Source organism: Pteropus medius, unplaced genomic scaffold (assembly GCF_902729225.1).
Source record: "Pteropus medius unplaced genomic scaffold, Ma_sr-lr_union100, whole genome shotgun sequence".
In the NCBI taxonomy this organism is placed as follows: Eukaryota; Metazoa; Chordata; class Mammalia; order Chiroptera; family Pteropodidae; genus Pteropus; species Pteropus medius.
The window spans coordinates 5,109,937-5,130,196 of NW_024344436.1; the positions used below are offsets into that span (position 1 = coordinate 5,109,937).

The 20,260-nt window shown below is 52.6% G+C and overlaps 1 protein-coding gene across 3 annotated transcripts in view; it reads left to right on the forward strand.

The window, feature by feature from the left end:
- TXNRD2 (thioredoxin reductase 2) overlaps positions 1–20,260 on the forward strand; it is a 51,479-nt gene that overhangs the window by 20,772 nt on the left and 10,447 nt on the right. For 2 of the 3 annotated variants that reach the window (XM_039872873.1, XM_039872874.1), the window contains exons 9-12: positions 4,133–4,152; positions 4,970–5,061; positions 6,968–7,142; positions 16,968–17,104. In XM_039872873.1, the coding sequence (XP_039728807.1) occupies positions 4,133–4,152; positions 4,970–5,061; positions 6,968–7,142; positions 16,968–17,104 (424 nt within the window). Of the gene's footprint in view, positions 1–4,132; positions 4,153–4,969; positions 5,062–6,967; positions 7,143–9,124; positions 13,649–16,967; positions 17,105–20,260 lie in introns of those variants that run through there. The other variant, XM_039872875.1, reaches the window with a different exon arrangement.

Below are 20,260 nucleotides of genomic sequence, written 5' to 3' on the forward strand. Positions count from 1 at the left end.
ACTACCAGTGGAGGAAATGGGGGCACAGAGGGGGTGCATAGCCTTGCATAGGAAGCTCAGTGGTGGTGCGCAGCCCTGCATGGCTCAGCTATTCGGTGGGCAACCCCTGGGCAGGTGGAGGGAACATGGAAGAGTGAAAGGTGGGCCCACTCCCCACAACTCCTGTAAGGAGGCAGGCACTGGGGTGTTTGGATCCGAGTGCCCCTGAGGCAGCCTGGCTCCACCTTGATCTTACAGCCTCATGACCTTTGATTGTTCATGTGGAGGGCTGCCTCTGGCAGCCAGGTGGGGACTTGGGCCCAGCCTCCCAGACTGCCCAGGCCCAGGACCCTCTGGTCCCTGCCTGCGGCCACTCTTCAGGTGCCTTAAGGGTGGGGCATCAAGGTCACTCTACTCTAGACTCCCTGGCCCACCTGGTCAGCGCTCCTGTGTGGAGCTCCCTCCAGTTCTGGAGGTCAGCTCTGCAAAGCAGGGTTCTGAGCTGGAGTTGGGCTTACTTCAATGTCAGCATCTTGCTCTGATGGAAAAGAGGACTTGAATGAGACTGGACACACTTAAAGGTGGCTCTTCCCCAACATTGGACATACCAGACAATGGAATTGCCATTTCCAGATAAGAATCAGGATCTTGTTGTTCCTGCTGCCCACTCAGGTCCCATAGGTCTCCTTGAAGGCCTGTCTGCAGAGCGAGGGGCTGACTGACCTCTCCTATAGCTGCCCAGCCTGCTCGCCAGCCTGGGACTGTATGCTGTTCCATGACTGCTCCACAGCCTGACCCTCTCTGTCCTGGGGCCCCGAGGACAGTGAAGCAGGGACAGTTTTTGTAACTTGGGGTGATTTAATGCTGCCTGTCAGAGTTGATCATGGAAGGAGCTTTTGTTTGACTCTTATTCAGTCCAGAAGCTGACCAGGTACTATAATCATTTTTTTCCTCTTCCTCTGCATAAGAGACAAGAATGTAAATTTTATTTTGCAAAGAACCACAGCCGTTAATTTACGAAAACTCACTGTCACTTAATTTTCTCATTGTCTGCTTACTTTTCATATTCATTTAGTGTGACATCTTTGTGTCCAGCAAAAGGGAGACCAGCCAATAGCCTGGACTTGGCTACCAGCCTATAAAGCACTGCTAACCATGTCCCTGGGCGTGTCCCTGTGGCTAAGATATGCAGAGCTCAGAGGCTGAGGAAGACACCTCTTCAGGGTAGCAGTAGTTACGGGGCCAGAGCCTCAGGGTGGCATCTGTTATGGGGCCAGAATGTAGAAGATCTGGCTTGGTGGAAGTGGGCCCAGCATTGGGCCCTGAGGGTGGGATGGGGCTAGCCCCCACTGGGGTAGAGACCTTGGCGCCCCCCCATCCATGCACTGCCTCCCTGGGGCCCGTTTGGCATTTCCTGCACTGGCAGGACTAGGACTGCCAAGGGGCCAGGTGCCTGCCGTGAGGCCCTCACTTTGTATGGGTGTTCCCCTTGGGCGGCAGATCAGGGGCCTTCAAACTTGAGAGGCAGGTGGAAAACTTTTTAAGCCAGGGCTTCATGGGCTTGAATTAAGGCTTTTGTTTTTGCTTCCTCCCCCCTGTTCAGATTTTGAACAAGAAAGCCTGCCCTGTGATTAGGCTAATCCCACTGTAGTTATACCTTCATGTAAAATGTTTGCACACCAAAAGGCACAGAGAGTGGAGCTGCCCAGAACACATGGAAAATTGAATCGGGGCTCCAAGGTGCCGGTGCTGACTTCCCGCGTGGGCTGTTGCCCTAGTCTCAGGCCTTCTAACGATAAGGGGAATGTTTCTAGCCCCCAGAGCCTCACTTATCCCCTTCTCCCTGGTCCAATAAGCTAGTCCCCTGACTTCTGCTGCTGCAAGCTCTGCTGTCCTTCCATGGCTGGCCAGGACCTGTGTTGGTCACTGTGCCTTGGCACTTAGTCTCGGCCCTACCGTTCCCAGACCCCCATTCAGGCCGGGGATCTCCTCAGTAACCACCAGAAGCTGATCTGCAGTTTCAAACTTACTAATAAAATCAAAATGGTGCCCCTGTCTTCTGGCACACTCCTTCCTTGTGACCTAGAAACTCTGTGGCATCTGTCTCTAGCATGTTCTTACTTTTCATTTCAAGGGAGTTCTCTGGCTGAGTTCTTGGATCTTTCATTCTTCAAAGAGTAATCATTATTTGATAAATTGGGGGCAGGGGTGGGGTGAAAAAACAACACAGTTGATAATCCTGCCACGTGAAGGCAAGAAGAAGCCCAGAGTTTCCCTTGATACATGTGGACACCTGCTTTTGTGAGATTTTAGCTGCACACATTAGGTCAAGGACACTCCCTTAAGAATGGCCTGGCCGACTCCTGCCTCCTCCCATATGTACCCTCAGAGCTGGCAGCCTGAGGATTGGGGACACCCTTGAGTTTGAGGTGGGAATAGGAGGCCCAGGGCACTAAGCGAGCTCCATGGGAGGAGCTGGGGATTTGGTGCCCGCTCGCCCTGCCTCCCCATCCAACTCCCTATCGGCACGGTGCAGGAGGGTGGGGAGACATGCGGGTGCTGCAAAAACATAATATTTTTGCCTAAATCAGGAAACCATGTTGCTGCACAAAGCAATGTGATATGAGAGCCTGGAGCTATCCTATAGGCCAAGGGCTGCCGAAGGGCACACATTAGGAAGGCAGGAAGGCTCAGAGATAAGCAGGGATAGGCTAATTGGTGGACAGAGGGGCTCCCCCAGCACCTACACAGCACACCTGGCTGGGAGGCGGTCAGCCCAGGCTATTGCTGCCACTGGAAGCAGAGAGCAAAGGACACTCACTGTGTCTTCAGCACTGATGCTTTAACCCAACTTTGTTCATGCATTTAGGGCAGGATATTCTGTTTGGATTTTAAGCAACTCATAATTTCATCTCTTAAAGAAAGGCTTATACCTTTCTCCTTATACATCGAATCAAAAAAAAGTTAGGTTTTGTAATTTTGAAAATGTATCTATGCGTAGACATATATGTGATACTCACATGTGTGCATGAGTCCCCCTCAACCTCTTCATATACTGAGCCCTCTGCACTCACCCGAGATGTGACTTCATGGTTCTGTCTCCAGCTCCCAAGAAGAAGCCATGTGCCAGTTGCTTCCCGCAGGGCACCTGCAGGAGCGTTCCATGGGATACACCAGTTCTTGAAATGGAATTATATCATTAGTACCTGCCAGGATTAGAGCTGACATTGGGCTTATCCATCCTTACATCACCTCCTCTTGTTCAAAGTCTGAAGGGGTGATCTGACAAGCCCACCCACATGTTGCCTCCCAGGCTGGGAGTTTTTTTGTTCTGAGTTAGGTTCCGTACATGTGCGTGTGTGTACATGTGCGCAAGTGTGTGTGTATGTGTGTGCATGCCAAATGTGGAGCTGAATTACAGGAGGAGATTTATACTACTGTGGCAGATATTTTAAATTATTCTGCTGGGTCCCAGCGTCCTGTGTCTGCCCCTCCCCCCAGATACCCTTGTCCTTGCTCAGAGGAGCGGGCTCACTGGCCCTGGGCCTGTGTGTGCTGGGGCTGTACAGGCAGATGTTGGCCTTCTGGCCTGGTTTTCCATGGTCTAAGTGTTCTGCCCACAGATGATGCTTTCCAGGAGCCCCTCCAGCCTCCCCACTATCCGGTGCCTTTCCCATTCTGCAAAGTGTCTCTTTGTTTCTACCCTGGCTGCAGGAGGTCTAGAGAGACCTCAATATAGAACTTACCTTAGGACAGAAGGAAAACCCTCTGCTTCCTCTGACTGGGCTTTTCTCAACATGTCCATGGAATCCGTGTTGGTCCCACTTCCAAGGCCATTCATGGGACATGTGCTGTTTTGTCACTGACCACTCACATCCTTCATCACCAGGCAATTTCCTGATTCAATGACACTGTCATGTTGTATTTCACAGCTGGAGCCTCTGGGAAGTGGGTTTTGTACCTTGAGACAACCTGTTTGAACAATCAGCCTCAGCTGACTCATCAACAGTGACATATCAGCTGACCAAGTGCCTTGCACGAAGGCTGAAGGGCCCTGTCCCCACGGCGGAGCCCCGACTCAGAAAACTGCTTGTGTCTGATGGCAGGCAGCATGTGACTCACTTCTTTCTTTCTGTGTCCATTCCTCCAACAGGTTGGTGGTCGGAGCCAGCTGTATCTTTTGATAGCACGCAGATGACAAAGCGCTGTGCCTACAGTCTTGAGAGTGGAAGCCCAAAGCCCAGAGCCCCTCCCCCACCGCTCGCTGTCTGTCAGGGAGTACACTCTGTCGCCTGGAAGCAGGCACTTACAGGGCCACTCAGGGTAGATGACCTGTACTCAGGGGATAATTTGAGGCTGACCTTTGAGGCTAGGGCTTCCTGGAGGCTTTTCTTGAGCCACACACTGAAGCAGCCGAGTCAGCAGGGCAGCTGGACACAGCCGTGAGGCAGGTGATCCTCCCTTGAGAGCAGCCCCACTCAGGCCTATTCCTTTACAGGGAGCAGTAGAACTAGGAAAGGTCAGAAAAGGAGCCACAAGAGGATCTGGAATCAGGAGGGGGCACATCTGAGGGAAGATGAAAGTGCTGGGTCCGCTAGATGGGAACACAGGCCAGAAGCGGCTGTCTTGTGTCTTTCACGGAAGGGGCGTTTTCTTTCTGTCACCATTCAGACCCCACAGAGTAGGCCTAACCCCGGGCGCTAAGATTAAACTCCAGGGAGTCTGGACAGATGCCCCATGGAGGCAGAAGCCGCCTGATCAATCCATGGGTGCTGGAAGGAGCCCCCCCATCTCACCCTGGACATGCATTTGAGAATTCGAGAGATGGGGATGGGGGAGCCGCATCTCTGCAGCTGGTGTTGAGAGCCTCCTTTGAACTATCTGGGGACTTGTGGGAAGTGGGCTGCTGGCATAGGTCCCTAGGGGCTTTGCTGCCTGGCTCCCCACGTCACGATCAGCTAGTTAGCGTTCCTTAGCCTGTCTCTGGCAGATGTGGCCCTGGAGTGTGCTGGCTTCCTCACTGGGCTAAGACTGGACACCACCGTCATGATGCGCAGCATCCCTCTGCGGGGCTTTGACCAGGTAACGCCCATGGGCCCAGCTCCCACCCTATGGCTTTGCTATTTCCAGGGAGCTGCACGTTCCCTTAGCTCCTACCCTGGCTCAGGCAGGTGCAGGCGTGGGCAGGGAGCGACGTCTCAGTCTTTAGAAACTGGCCTTTGAGTGGAATGATGGTGTTTGTGAAATATAAAACATGCCAGAGTGTGGAAGCAAGGGTTGGCACATAGAGCATGCGGCAGCTCTGAGCACACTGAGCCAGCCTCATGGACCGCATTCATTCCATCAGCAAGCGGAAGGTATATGTTGCCAGAAGCACTGTCCTGTCTCTCTTGCTGAGTCCCCCAGGGTCTGAGGGGGTGTGCCACTTCACCAGGGGCAGCACCAGGTAGGGGAGCAGGTGGCAGACTGGCGATGCCTTGGATGGCTACCTCAGGAGACAGCAGCCCCTGATTGAAATGCCAACCACCTGCCACAGACTGAAAAGATGTTACCATGTGCCATTTGCTATTTGGCTGTCACACTCACCTGTCACTTCACTCAGCACAGAGGCACCGAGTGCCTGCCGAGGGGACACAGCATCCAGGTCTTTGAGCCCCAGGCTTCAAGGAGAATGTTCCAGGCAGCAGACAGGAGCCATGAGGAGGCCTTGTGGCCAGATGCAGCATAGATGAAGTCTGAGAGGCAGAGTGGGCTGCAGGGATGAGGGCTGCTGACCTTGGCGCTGAGCTGAAGCAGGAGCTGGAGACAATGGGAAGAAGTGCAGTTCCCAGAGAGGGGCCTATGGAGGAGGCAGAAGAAGGCAGATCTGGGTCTGCTGAGGGGCTGGAGTGAGCAAGGCTGGACTGAAGGGCCAGGTCGGCAGCGGGAGCTGAAGGCCACGTGGTGGGAGAAGTGCCCGAGAGGTATCAGTAGCAGGGGGAGGGGAGGGCAATCTAGTGCCTAGGTAGTTTAGATGTTGTTGCCTTTTGGAGTCCATGGGGTCACTCAGGGGAGAGAGTCAGGAGGAAAACGAGCAGTCTCACCTGTGCTCTGAGAGAGACATAGTGGCAAGGTCAGGTGACTGAGGCTGTGCTTCATTAAGAAGGACTTGTAGCCCCCGTAGCAGGCCGAAGGGTTGTGGACCAGCCCTGTGGCTCAAGAGAATCCAGCAGTTCTCCCTGGGACTGTAAAAGAGACATCCAGGCCCATCAGGAGTCCAGAGGGATGCAGGAGGGATAGCCTACCTACCTGTTCCTGCAACCAGGGTGACAATCTTAGACAGACAGGGCTTCTCATGGTGTGCCAGTTCTTAAGTGAGCTGGCTCTTCTGAGAAGGTGTCAGAGAATTTAAACAGTGACTTTTATTTTCTCCTGGGGAAAAAAAAAAGCTGTGGTGGGATAGGTCTCTGTGACAAGGCCCCACAGTGGCTTGGGCAAATGGGCTCCCAGTCTACAGAACCTCCTGGGCTATGAGGGAGACCTTCTCTGCAGATACCACAGCCCCCAAGCCATGTCCACTAACCCCTGAGTTTCTTGGCAGGGAGTAGATGTGCTTACCTATACTGTCCCAGCTCCCCAGTGGCATATTTGCCTAAGGGGATGCTTCTCTGTTATTGGTTTCAGCTAAGACAGTTAATTAGCATCTAAAGAAGAGTGCAAAGGTCAAGTGCATCCTAACCTAAGGCCCAGGGTCCTTGGATTTGGAGCTGGGGGTCAGGTGGGAGAAGGGGCACCATATGCTCTCCCAGCTCAGCCCTCTGCTCTGCAGAGAGTAAGGGGACCCAGAGGTGGGTATGGCCTGCTTGGGGCCACATAGCAGAAGGAATGGGGGCACTGAACCCTATCCTTCAGAGACCGTGCTTAACCAGGGCCTCTCTTCTCAGTCATCAGTAGTGACATTCTCACTGCCACCTGGTCCTCTCACAGTGTGTCCTCTTGTGCTTTGCAGCAAATGTCATCCTTGGTCACAGAGTACATGGCTTCTCAGGGCACCCAGTTCCTGAGGAGCTGCACCCCCTTGAGAGTGAGGAAGCTCCCGGATGGCCAGCTTCAGGTCACTTGGGAGGACCTCAAGTCTGGCAGGGAGGACATGGGCACCTTCGACACCGTCCTGTGGGCCATAGGTAAGGGTACATGAGCCATATGTGCCTGTGAGTGTGTGTGCGAGCCTGACCCTGAGGCTAGTGGCCGCTTCCCCTTCCCTCTGCCTCCTCTTACCCTGCTGGCTTTCAGGTGGGTCAGCTGTGACAGAGCTCACCTCGTGGACTGTCGTAAAGACTTGTGGGATTGCTTTAGATACTTGCCAGTGGTTGCTTTGAGCTCTGCAGATCATCACGTGCTAGGAGAGGGTATTTTACTGGCCTTTCTAAGTCACACTTTGCAGATCCAAAGACAGCATCTAGCGATGGGCCAGAGGCCTTGGGCCTTTCCCAGCCAGGCATGGGTTGTGTTCTCATCCTTTTGTTCTCTGAGAGGCCCAGGGGTAGCTTTTAGTTTGGGCAAAGGCTGGGCAGATGTGGCTGTGCAGAACTAGCCCATTGCTAACCTTCTGGGACACATTCCCTCCCAGTCTGGGCCTTCTCTACACCCCTAGGCTGCCCCGCTGAGGAGAAGGGCAAAGAATGTCGATGCAGGAAGGAGAGGGGAGACCCTTCAGCAGGCTCGGGCCAGTCTGAGTCAGGGAAATGGACTTTGAGGAAAGGCACTCTAGCCTGGAGCTGGATGGGGAGAGCAGGTAGCCCAGAAACCGTGCCACCAGGAGACAGCTTGCAGCTGGGGCGCATCAGAGCTGTGAGCGGGCTCCTTCCACAGAAGGTGATGACGGGTCTTGTTAGTAAGAGCACGTGGAGTACAAGCATGGCATACCTTCTGAGACATCCCGCCGCCTTGATACCTGTGGCTTCTGGGGTTAAAGTGTCGTTTTCCTAAACACCCATCAATTTGTATGTTAAAAATAGGAGCAGAGTCTTTCTTATTCTTGATATTTCCAATTTGAAGGGTTCTGTCTGTTCTGAGCCTGTTCGGTTATCCCTGTTCTGTGAGCCTGGCCTTAGAATCCATGTGGCTAACAGAATTGTTATCAGGCTCCACGACAATGAAGTACATGGTTACTGAGCACTCAGGGGGCTGGCACTCAGGGGAGCTGTCCTATTAGTGTTTGTCAAGACCTGGTCTCCAGGTCCCAGGGCCCCCTGAGGTGGGGCTTTTAGGAGGAGCAGGGCTGCATCACAGTGCAATGTACTTCTGGGGATCCATTTTTTCCTGAGTTGCTCAGAATGATTGGAAATCAGAAGGTAAACTAAACTCTGGAGGAGTCGGAGCTCTTCACTTTTGACCAGTCAACATGAGCAAGTTTGAGGAACAAGGGAAAGATCTGAAATGCCCTGGAGTGAATTTAGTGCCTCTTGACCAATTCAATAAATCACCAGAGGAAATATTCTTGATCAAATTGTAAAAGTAAATTTTAAGTGGGTTTATTCTGATGAATACTGAACGAATGTATAACTATTCAGACCCAGAAATGTAAATTGACGTTTGATATCTTAAACTCCATTCTAAATAGGGAGCTGGCATGTTCTTCCCCTCCCATCTGCATCCCAGCCTTCCCCCTTCACCCCCTGATGTTTTTCTGTGCGCCCCCAAGCATACATGTCCCTGGTCTTGACCTGCACCCAGAGCTATCTGCTGAGACCATGCTGATCGCAGCAGCATGGCGAGAGGCTCTGCTCAACTTCCAGACAAGGCCTGGTAGGCAACAAGCAACACCCTGGGCATGCATGCCTTCCCTCCCCTACTGGGTGTCCATTTTATTTTTTGTATTTTCAAAAAGAGCATCCCCAGACAGTCTGCCTGGCATGATTGATGCTGGGGGTGGAAGCTTTTCATAGTCCTTGGCCTTTGACCTTGCTTCCCGAGGCGGCGCTGCGGTGGCGGCGGTTTCTGGCACGCCTCTGGGGCTGTACGGGCTTGTGCTGACTTTGCTGCATGCTCCTGGGCCAGGTTTTGTAAACATCAGGAGCTACTTCCCAGTTTAACAACTGGGAATGTTTTCTGCTGATTTACCCCATAAGCCTTTAACCAAGCATTATTTCTACTTGCAATAAAGGATGGTCCAATCCAGGACTTTAAAATAAAATGCCCTGGGGGCCACACGGCTGGTGCAACAGAGAGCTCTTGGACTGGACGTCCTGCCCCAGAGTGAGCTGAGCCTTGACATGAATTAAACACAAGAGGGAAGGATACCCCTCATGCTCCATGGACATATGCTGAAGGCTGCAAAACTCTCCCATGAGGCTAAGCTCCTGCCTGGACCAGCTGCTCATGTACCTAATGCCTGGGCCACAGCCGGAGAGGACCCTGGACATAGGGATGGCGAAGTCAGCCCTGCAGTCTAGAAACCCAGGAGGACTCCCGAGCCTGTTCCTTGGTGCAGCCTTGATCTCCATGTGGTGGATTAAACACATTAGCAGTTAAAGCAGTTAATTGCTGTGCAGGGGGCCCACTCATTGTTTGTCTCTGAATCACCCACCCACACCAGGTGTCTCAGATAATAGACTGGGAACTCGCAGCGAGGAGGATTTCCTGTCTGCAGATGTGCCGATTACAGTGCTGAGTGAAGACAGTCAGCCTGCGCTGCCGCGGGCTCGAATTCACCCTGCACAGTTAACCAGTTGTGGCCTGAATCCCTGGCTGTCTGGGGGAGCGGGAGCAAGACAGGCGTCATGGAGTGGACACCTTTGAGCCGAAACGCTTCTTGGCTGGAGGTTGAATTTAGCTTAGATTTTGTTTTAAAGCACTGAAGGAGGTCATCTGGATTGCAGCCTGGAAAACCAGGAGCTGAAACTGTCCGCTTGCCCTCAGCATCTCCAGCTTCTTGGGAAAGTTCTCTGTCTCTCACTCAAGGGAAGGACAGAGGCTCTGGCACATCCATCCTGGGCCCATGGGAGTCCTGCCCACTGTTGGAAGAGCTCAGATTGCCATGTTCGCAGTGTCTGTAGTGCTGGGAGGACTGTTCCATAACTGCCTCGGGAGCCCCCTTCGTCTGCTGAGTGAGACCTTGGGTAATCAGCTGGTGTAGCCATTTCCTTTTCCCAGGCTTTAATCTCAGCAGAAGAGCTGTTATAGTCCCCCTGTGTGTACCACCAAGGTTAGGTCACTTCTGAGCCTCTAAGATGGTGTAAAGGAGGCAGCGGGCCCTGGCTTTCCAGCTTCCATCCAACTGTCATACCGAGGCCCCCACCATGAGCCACTCTGAGTGCAGCCCACCTACACAGCATGTGTGGATGGAATACAGCCAGGGACACAGATAGTCTCTGCGGAGCCCATGGTGGGGGCCCACCATGCCCAGAGAGGGGGACACATCTGCCCGGTACGGGCTGCAGCCCGGGGCTCCTCTTTCTCTGCCCCAGGGACTATGTGCTATGGTGTACATGGTAGCTGTCCTCGATCAACTGTGTTCATCTGATGACTCTCCTATACCACAGACACGGCCCACACAAGTCCCTGAGGAATTTTCCCCACCGGAGCCAGGCAGCAGGAGAGGGGGGCAGGAAGCAAAACAGAACCAAGCCCCTGAGGCTGGGGATTCGTGGGAGGAATTGCTCTGAGTCCAGCAAGAAGGAAGAGGCAGTCCAAGGTTCCAGATCTACCCAAAGGCCATGGGTTTTGAGGAGGAGCTGGTAGGCTGACCTGGTTGGGAGAAGTCCAAGTCCAAGGCCACCAAGCCTGTTCTCTGAGACCACATCTTGGGCTATGGCTATAGGAAAGCATGTGTGGCTGTATTCTTCCTGATGTGGACTCTGCAGTGGCCTGGCTGTGACAGGTCACATACAGAAGACTACTTTGTGACAGACACCTCAACTCACCCAGTGCCCACCTCTTCCCTGCTCTCAAGGTGTAGCAGCCGGCCTTGAAGAAGGCCCTGCTCTGCTGCTGATAGTCTAATGCCTTTTTATTTTAGTGCAGATGGAGAGTTTGTAATTACTGATAGCAAAAGAGCCAAATCTGCTTGTGTATGTGGTTTATTTTTGGAGGGAAGAAGACATTTATGGAACTCGTGCCGGTAGGCACCTCCCACAGGCTCAGGGAAGTGGCCACGGCCTTCCCCACCACACTGTATGGCTCCCAGGCAGTGCGCCGTTGCTCCTGAAGCAGCACGATTGGCTCAGTGACCTTCGTTGCCCTCAGTCCTGGCTTGCAGAGGTGGTAATCCATCACAGAAGCCACGAGAGGGCAGCGGGAAAACAGTGCCCTGTGCTCCCAGACTGGCCTCGTGCCTTCTGCTTGGGATACCCAATACAGTCAGGGATAGAGAGCTGTGCCGGGCCTTCAAGCCAGCTCCTTCCTGTGTCCAGGGTCACCTTGCCCCCCGCACCTTCCACCCCTCCCATAGCCATCAGACCCAGCTGGCCTGCCTCAGTGCTCACGAGCATCAGGTGGGGTATTTTTTGCCAAGTCGAATTCAGGATTTATAGTTAGAACTTAGTGGAAACCAATTAGGAAAAAAGGGAAAAAATGACCCTTAGTGACAGCTCTTTTAGAGATAAATGTGTATATGTATATATTAAGTGTGCCATCTAAATTCTGCAAGTGCCACTTGGAGTAGCCATCCAGTGGGGGAAATTATATCTATAGCGGTTAAAACGATAATTGCCACCATGGAGCATGTTACTTCCTGGGGGCTCCTATGGACAAGGCTGTAGCTGGGCCTGAGCTGGAGGTTATACTATCAAGTCCAAGGGTTTTAGGGGTAAGTGTGGCTTATTTTATATGATGTCAGTGCTTGCACACAAGCTTGAATAGAAAAGTCCATGAGTTCCCCAAGGCTTAAGTTTGCCCCAGTTGTCCAAAGAGCCCTCCTAAGAGACTCCCTCAGGATGGTCTGGGGGCCACTGGTGGGTGCTGGTGGTTACAGAGAGCAGCCCACCTCAGGTCATGCTAAGGTCCAGGGGCTCACTCATTCATTCAGCCCTGCCTGGGACTTTACATTGAGGCCAGTAAGATAGGTGCTCTCCCCTGTCTCCAGGGACCTTGCAGCTATGGACGGGGCCTGCGCCTCACTGAGAAGGGGCTGTTTGAGAAAGTAAAAGAAGCCCTTTGCTGTTATTATCATTTTCCTTTAAGTCTCAAAGATGACAAGAGACATATAATACACTTTTGAAAAGTAGGCGTCCGAGAATCTGACTGGAGGTTCTGAAGGTGTGAGTTGCCTTTTCAGCCTGGTCCAAGGTGCTGCACAGGTCTAGTTTGGTGGGAGGGGCCCCTCAGGAGGGTCTCCCAGGGCTGGCCCTCTCCGAACCTGTTTGTGAAACTGCTGCTGGGCCCTCGCCCACGCAGCCCGGCCAGCCTCCCAGACCCCCGACCTCCCAGCACTGAGCTTCCAGCTGCTGCCTTTATATCCTCATTGCGTCTGTCTGATTACAGCCCCTCATTCACCCTGTCATACTCCTCCTGGCACTTAAATCTTACCTCGTTACACGGATTGCCCTTCACTCATCAGAACATGTGCTCCAGGCAGGCGTGAAATTGGAGGGAATGCCTGTCTTCCCAGAACAGATGAAAGAGGCACGTGAAACTGCATGGGCCTGGTTGTCTGCGTCCCTGTGTCCAGCAGAGCAGGTAGCAGTGACCATTAGCCATCATCTGGGGAGTTTTAATCTTCAGCTTTTTCTGGCTGGCTGGGTGAGCATGGTGGCCAGTGAGGAGCAGCATCTGGTGGGACTCCCGGTGCCGTCAAAGGAGGGCTAGCCTGGTCCAGCTGTGCTGAGAGCAATTGGGCTGAATGCTAATTCTGCCACCACTTCAGGTCCCTGGGTGTCCTGGGTGGTGGGCGCTGGGGAAGAGAGACTGTTTCACCTCAGAGACACCAGGGGTCACATGGTCCCCCAGAGAGACTCTGGCCAGCAGACAAGGCTGGGCCTGGTGAGGGAGGCCGCTCCAAGGACAGAGGTGTGTGATCTCATTCACATATTTGTGGAGATATCACCTCAGGAGGAAGTGAGAATGTATATATCTGGATTTTAACGTCCTCCTGCGGTAACAATGGCAGAGTGTCATGTATGTATTCCATAAAAAAGCTCTTACAACGCAAGAAAGTCATGAAAATATCTATAAGTGAATGAGAAAATGCAGGAACTGACAACGAGGAAATACAGTTAACCAGCACGTGGCCAAAAATACTTAATTTTACTAGTAATCAAAGACCAGCACTGAGAGAGCACCAAGTATCCTCCCCATCCTCGGAGCAGAGGAGCAGAGCCTAAGAAGGAGCCATGGGGGTACTGAGGAAGCCCCACCTGGCCAGTGATCCTTCTCTGAGGACCTACCACAAGGAACTAAACTGACAACTGGGCAAACTTTCATTTCCTTCTGTGTGGTGTCCAAGGGAGCAGAGACATGGGAGCCTCCGGAAGTCCCATGTCTTTCAATGGCATTTGGTGGGCTCAAGCAGGGTGCCAAGAGCTGAAGCGAGAGAGATTCCTCGGGGAATGGAGTGGGCAGCCTGCTGTGCTAGGGCGAGGAAGTGCTGAGTGTGACCTGTAGGGTGATGCGGGGGGGGCTCCCCTCTTCCCCCAAATCGCCTGAGGAGTGTTACCTTTATTTTTGCATAAGAGGAAAATGGTCAAGGAGATAACTTTGTACGCTTGCTTGCATCTTGCTTCGTGCCATTTATGTTGGCCTGGGCCTGGGCTGAGTATCATCCGTGTGGCAGAGCTGCCCTGCCTGTGTGAAAGGCCACTGGGTTCCACCGTGGCACCCATTCTTCCTCGCTGTCCTCTGGGGCTCCAGGCTTGAGCTGAGTGGGGGCCCGCACTATCTGACTGAGCCCTGTTACCCGTGGGGAGGCGTGACCCTGCTCTGAGTGTGAGGGAACAGAACTCAGGAGGGTCATGGGGCATGTCCCTCCTGTATGACCACCACCTAGGTGGTTTGCTCAGTGAGGCCCATGGTGGGAGCTCAGGGCCCAGAGTCCTGGCTGTGGCCCTGTGGGGCTGGAGGAGCCTGCCAAAGCTTTGGGGTATGGCCCCACAGTATGGGGTGCCTGGGAGCTGGGGCCTCCCCGTCCACCCCAGACCTCACCCGGCACATGCCCTGCTGGCACAGTTCCAAACCCTGATGCGCTATAGCTCCCCTTTGGGCTGTCTTTGACTGCCTGGTGTGGCATCCTTCTCCCTTCACTGTTCATTCTAGAAGCATGCAGGCATCTTCTTTGCTACACTGTTTAACCCCTCTACTCACCCACTTCCAGCCAGCCATCCATTTTATTGAAATCGGTGGCCTGACTTACAAGTTCTCATGTACGTTCCAAGTTTATGTACATAGCATGTCCTAAAAGATTCTGGCTTCAGAATGGACTATGGAAGTCACCTAATTCATGCATTTGTCATTATCTCCTATTACTTTTAAATTTACCCTTATAGTAATCCCTCCTTTACTTTCCACTGTTTCAGTTACCCGTGGTCAACTGTGGTCCAAAAATATTAATTGAGAAATTCCAGAAATAATGCATAAGTTTTAAATTGCGTGCCATTCTGAGTAGTATGATGAAATCTCGCACAGTCCTGCTTCAACCTGCCCAGGATATGAGTCATCCCTTTGTCCAGCATCTCCACGCGGTATATGCTTCCCACCCATTAGTTACTTAGTAGCCGTCTTGGTTATCGGATCAACTCTTGTGGTATTGCAGTGCTTATGTTCAAATAACCCTTATTTTACTTAATAGCAACCGCGAAGCACAAGAGTAGAAATGCTGACAATTCGGATATGTCAAAAAGAAGCTATAAAGTGTTTATTTCCTTTAAGTAAAAAGGTATGTATGTATAGGAAAAATCTACTATATATAGGATTCGGTACTATCCACAGTTTCAGGCACCCACTGGGGGTCTTGGATAAGGGGGAACTGCTTTATTTTCCTCAGGATCTAATTTGGCTGGCATCTGCAAGGTGTGTAGTTACCATGGTTAACACAAGGTGCATGAGGAAATGCTCTTAGCCCCCTGTGACTGGCCAGGTGGGAGTACAGAGGAGAGGTCAAGTATAACATGGTCCGCATCAGAACAGGTTGGTCTTGAACCACTGGTTTTGCCCTTGGACACTCCAGCCCCAGCCCAGAGTGCTTAGCAAGTGGACCTGGTGAGCTGCTATATGCAATGCTCCTCAAAACTGGGGGCCTAGGGAGGAACTAGAGGGCAGAACTATGAACCTCCTGCCTGTAGGGACCCTTGGCGCACCTAGCAGACCTTTTCTAGTCCTGCCCATGGGGCCCAGCTCCTTTCTTGCTGAGGCATAGTATGTTCCAGTCCCTTCCCATGGGCTTCCAGGAATCAGGCCCAGGACCCCAGGCCACCTCATCCAGGGAAGGACAGTGGCCAGGGTGGCATGTCCCATTCTGCACCTTCTCAGGTCTCCATTCATACAACTCCAGTGCTGACATTGATACTGTCAGAAGGCACGGACCTCGGAGCCTTGGGTCACCCATGTCTGGTCTGATCAGCAATGGTTGCCAGCCTGCCTGGCACCTGATTCCTGTGGCCAAGCAGAGTAAAGAGGCTGGAGCCAGCTCCCCATGAACTTGAGAAGCACGGCTTAGCCGAGTCTCTGTTTTGACTTCCCACTCCAGGAGAGCAGCTGGAGACGAGGTTTCCCTTTCACGGGGCTTGGTCTTCCAGATGTTCGGATTGGCACCACCCGCTATCCGACCTTTTGTGTGTCTGAGCCGCCACGAGCTGTGGGAACTAAGCCTTTGAAAACATTCATCTTTGCCGTCAAGGGATCACTCTGAGCCTCTGGAGTCCTTGAGGGGCTGCCCACTGCCTTCCTAGGGTCGGGCAGGAAGAGCTGCCTTTGCCACCCCTTAGCTCAGCAAGGCCACATCTTCTGAATTACAGAGGAAAGGAACTCTGCTGGCATCTCAGCTGTGACAAGGCTGTAAGCATATGGAGCCCAGCAGGGAGGCAGCTGTGCTTATACCCCTGGGGACTGTGTTCCCTCGTTCCTGTTGGCCTTTGCACCCAAGAGCAGATTTAACTGAGCTGACTACACCTTGGCCCAGGTCCTCTCTCAGCTTTGGGGGGGTCTGAAAGCTGGGGCTGTCTCCTGGGCAACACCACAGGCACATGGGAGATGGGGAGCTGAGGACTTGTAGCATGGAGCTGCCACAAGGCCTGGCTTCTAGCCCCCCACTTGCTTGGTGCCTGTGCTGGCTTTGCAGAGATCACAGGCTGGACGCACATTGCTCTTAGGTCATCACTGCTTCTAGACCTTTCTGTGGTCAGAGTCAGGAACTTTGTATTTATAAAAAAGAGAAATCATGAATTTCCAATTCAAATTTAACATTATAGGGTTTTAACTGTCTTCTTTGAATGACATGTAAGGTGTGTTTGCAGCTTTATTTATTGTTAGGGCATGACCTTCTGAGGATGTTCGATTAAAACGTGGCTTCCTGCAGGCTTTTGGATAAATTATCTTTCTATTGCTCTGTTACCAGCTTCATAAACAGACCCCTTTGTTTCAAGTTGTTCACAGGACATAGGCATTTTTTCCACTTTTGATTGAATTTTTATTTTTTGAATGTAGAAATTATGTATATGATTAAGAAAAGAAAATTGTATCACAGGATGTATTTAGAGTCCTGTTTCCATCTCTGTCCCCTCCCCCATTTCCTTCCTTTCTGTAGCTCATTATTTCTACTAGTCCTGTTTCATCCTTTCACTGATTCTTCATGTGAATGTAGAGAGGTGTGTGTGTGTGTGTTTGTATACGTGTGTGTGTGCGTGCGTGTGCACATGTATGTGTTTGAGGCCTAAAGAGGCCAGGAGCCCCTTGATAATGTTTGTGTTTGATGTTTCACCAATTCTAAGCGGACATTCTGAGAAGTGTTTTAAATAAACCACGAGATCTTGATCAAAACTGCTAAAGAAAACCTTCCAACTTTGCTCTATTTTTTTCAGGTCGGGTTCCAGAAACCAGAGGTCTGAATTTGGAGAAGGTTGGAGTAAACACCAACCCCGACAGTCAGAAGATCCTGGTTGATGCCCGGGAAGCCACCTCCGTCCCCCATATTTATGCCATCGGAGATGCAGCGGAGGTACAGCCACCCACCCCGGCCACCACCCCAGCTGAGTTTCAGGGACACGCATGGCTCACAGAGGCTCTGGGCCAGGCCCCAGGTGGTATTAGATTTGAGTTCTGGCAAGAATTGGACATCTGCCTCTGCTCTCTCTAATGCTCTTCCTTTCTGTAGAGGGCAGGTGGGAAGGCTCAAAAATGGCTGAGAGCACCCTTCACAAATTCCTGTCATGAATCTTCTCTGTGTGAGCCTCAGGGACGGTTCTTTTCACACACACTGCAGTGTGGGGCTCGACCTTCCCTCAGGTGGGCTGGAGATGCACAGCTCTAGAAATGCTGCTGCTGGGCACAACCTTGGGGCCATGCTGGCCCCACAACACCAGGCTTGACATCCTCACTTGAGTCTACCCTCTGATCTGTGGGCGGGTCAAGACTTTCCCTGGGCTGTCCCAGTCCCACTCAGAGCCTGCCTGTTCCCTCCCCTGGAAAGCGTGGCACTCACCACCCTGTGAAGCCCTGTCTCCCTTCTAGGGAGCATATAGACAGCACCCCTTCCTTCTTCACGGGCCCCCAGCAAGACCTGCCACTGGTCAGTTGTGGGTCTCCTGTGCCCCCAAAACCTCAGGAGCAGCTGGCCTATTCTGCATCTGCGCGCCCTGAGGAAGGTGGATCAGGAGGGTCCCTGGTCAGAGGGCACTGGGAGGGGCACCAGGCCCTCCAGACCCCAACAGGCCTCTTAGGTATGAGAGCTGCCAACGTAATTGACGATATGTTAGTTTTGCGGGGCTGCTGTCGCAAACCACCTCAGGCTAGGTGTCGGCAGGGCTGTGCTCCCTCCGAAGCCTCTAGGGAAAGGAACGTTCCTTTCCTTTTCTAGCTTCTGATGGCCCCAGACAGTCCAGGCGTGGTGCTGCAGCACTGCAATCTCTGCCACGTCTTCATGTGGCCATCTCCTTCAGGTGTCTAGGTGTCCTTGTTTGTCTCTTACCAGGACCCTCTCATTGGAGTTAGGGCCCACCCTACTCCAGGATGACCTAATCTCCATCCTTACCTTGATTAGATCTGCAAAGACCGTTATATCCAAATAAGGTCACATTCTCAGGTTTCAGGCTGAGGCAAATTTGGGTGGGATGCTGTTAAATAAACCACGATCTGTTAGTTTACATTCATTCATCATGTACTGACTGAGTGCCCACTGTTGTGGCACCAGGCACTTTTCTGGGTTCTGGGGCCGCTACAGGAACAGACAAAAGTCCCAGGTGACAAAAGTCATAGAGGTGACATTCTGGTAGGGATCACAAATGACAGATAAGTAAGTAAACTACTTCAGATTCCAAAGATGCTTAATGCCAGGAGTCTGGAGAGACCTGAGGGGGCAGGTTGGAACGGTGAGGAGCCCCAGAGCTAGAAAGGGCATGTGGGGGCTTGGCAAGGATGTTCGTGCCCACATGCACCCCAGAACCCATGTTGAGAAAAGCCTGAAGGTAGAGGGGCCGGTATCTAAGGTGAGAGGATCTCTAGGTGGGTCATCCTGGAGCCAAAGGGGCCACAGGTGTCAGTTGTCACAGATGCTGTGGGACCATCCTTCCCTCAGCGTCACCTTCCAGCCTCTGCTGTAGTCATGATGTTTGGGGGCTTCAGGAGAGCTTGGACACATGGAGACAGGCCAGGGTAGGGATGCATGCAAGGGTGGGCCTACCCTTTGTTCCTGAAGGGCCAGCTGCATATCTGGTGTGGATCTGCCCTGCCAGATACTTGGCCCCACGCAGACTCCTCCTGCTGGGGCAACGTGGTCCCTGGTGTCCCCAGTGTACCAGAGGGACCACCCATCAGCCATGGCCAATGCTCAGAACTGAACCAAGTGGCTGCTGCTTGAGGCTCTCAGGCCCCCTGGGAACCCAGGCTCATGAAAGGGTCTGTGTGTCACCAAGCAGAGGTGAAACTGCAGGGACAGCTTGGCTGGAGCATGTGGACAGAGCACTGGCCAGTTGTCCTGCTGGGTCATCTTTGACCATCTAATTGGCCTGTTGCTGTAGACAGAAGTGAGTGGCTTTACATGTCCTGGACTGTCCCATGGATCTAGTCTGCCATATCCTGGAAGCACAGTTAGTTGCTCAGCGTGCTCTCTGGTGGCCTGGACATGGCATTCTCTGGTAGTGGCCTTTTGTGTTCATCCTGTGAGCTGAGCCCTAAGATAGCACCGTGGTTTTGGGAGAGAGTGCCGTTCACATCAAAGATGTGCTCTCTGTGCACCTGGGAAGCTGCGTGAGTCGGAGTTCCATCAACTGCAGGAGAAGCCTTTCCAGGTCTGGGGAGACACGTGCTCCTGTGTGTGGTGGGCCACACCCCAAAAGCTCCCCAGTTTCGTGCCAACACAGCAGAAACCATAATATTTCAGACCATGTTGCCAGAAACATATGGTACATGCAGAGGCATTAGTTACTCAAACATTAAATCTGCTAACTTGGAAAGGTCATTCTGAACAGAATTAACGCCCCAGTGGTCCTCGGGTGGCCATTGTTTAGTGTGATATTGTACGTGTGCGCCTGGAGGTTTCCGCACCCAGCCAGGCTTGGTGGAATGCACAGCCTGCTTTCCCGAGTTATCTCTGTGGATCTCCATTCATTTCTGGAATGTCAAACAACATCTGCATTTCCTGCTGCTGTAGAGGTGATTGGCAGCCTGTCCCAGGCCAGCGCGTGCAGGAACACTGGGGACTGTGCCCCACCTGCCCCCTCCCCAACAGGACATACGCAGGGGCTCCCAGCAGAGCCGCGTTCTGATTTGGGATTTGTAATGGGCTGTGATGTGCAAGTCGAGCTGCATGTCAGGAGCACACAGAATGCTTCCAGGGCCTGTTTTCGCCTGAATCCCAGTTAATGTGAACAGTTGAACAGTAACAGGATCTCTTTTTGAGCTTTGTTGTGGGGGCAGCTCTCCAAGGTCACCAACAAGAAGAAAGGGTTCGGAGAGAGCACTGCAAGTGAGCGTGGGAACTATGGTGGTCTCATTAGTAGCTCACCTCTCTGCCAGGGAAGGGGGTCATCACCACAAATGTCTCCCAGAGCAGGACAGAGGGAGCAAAGAGAGAACCAGCAGACCCACCAAGGGCCCTGGGTGCTGCTGTTTCACCACAGAGGCCCCGTATCAGACAGCATTTGGGAGTTTCTGAAAG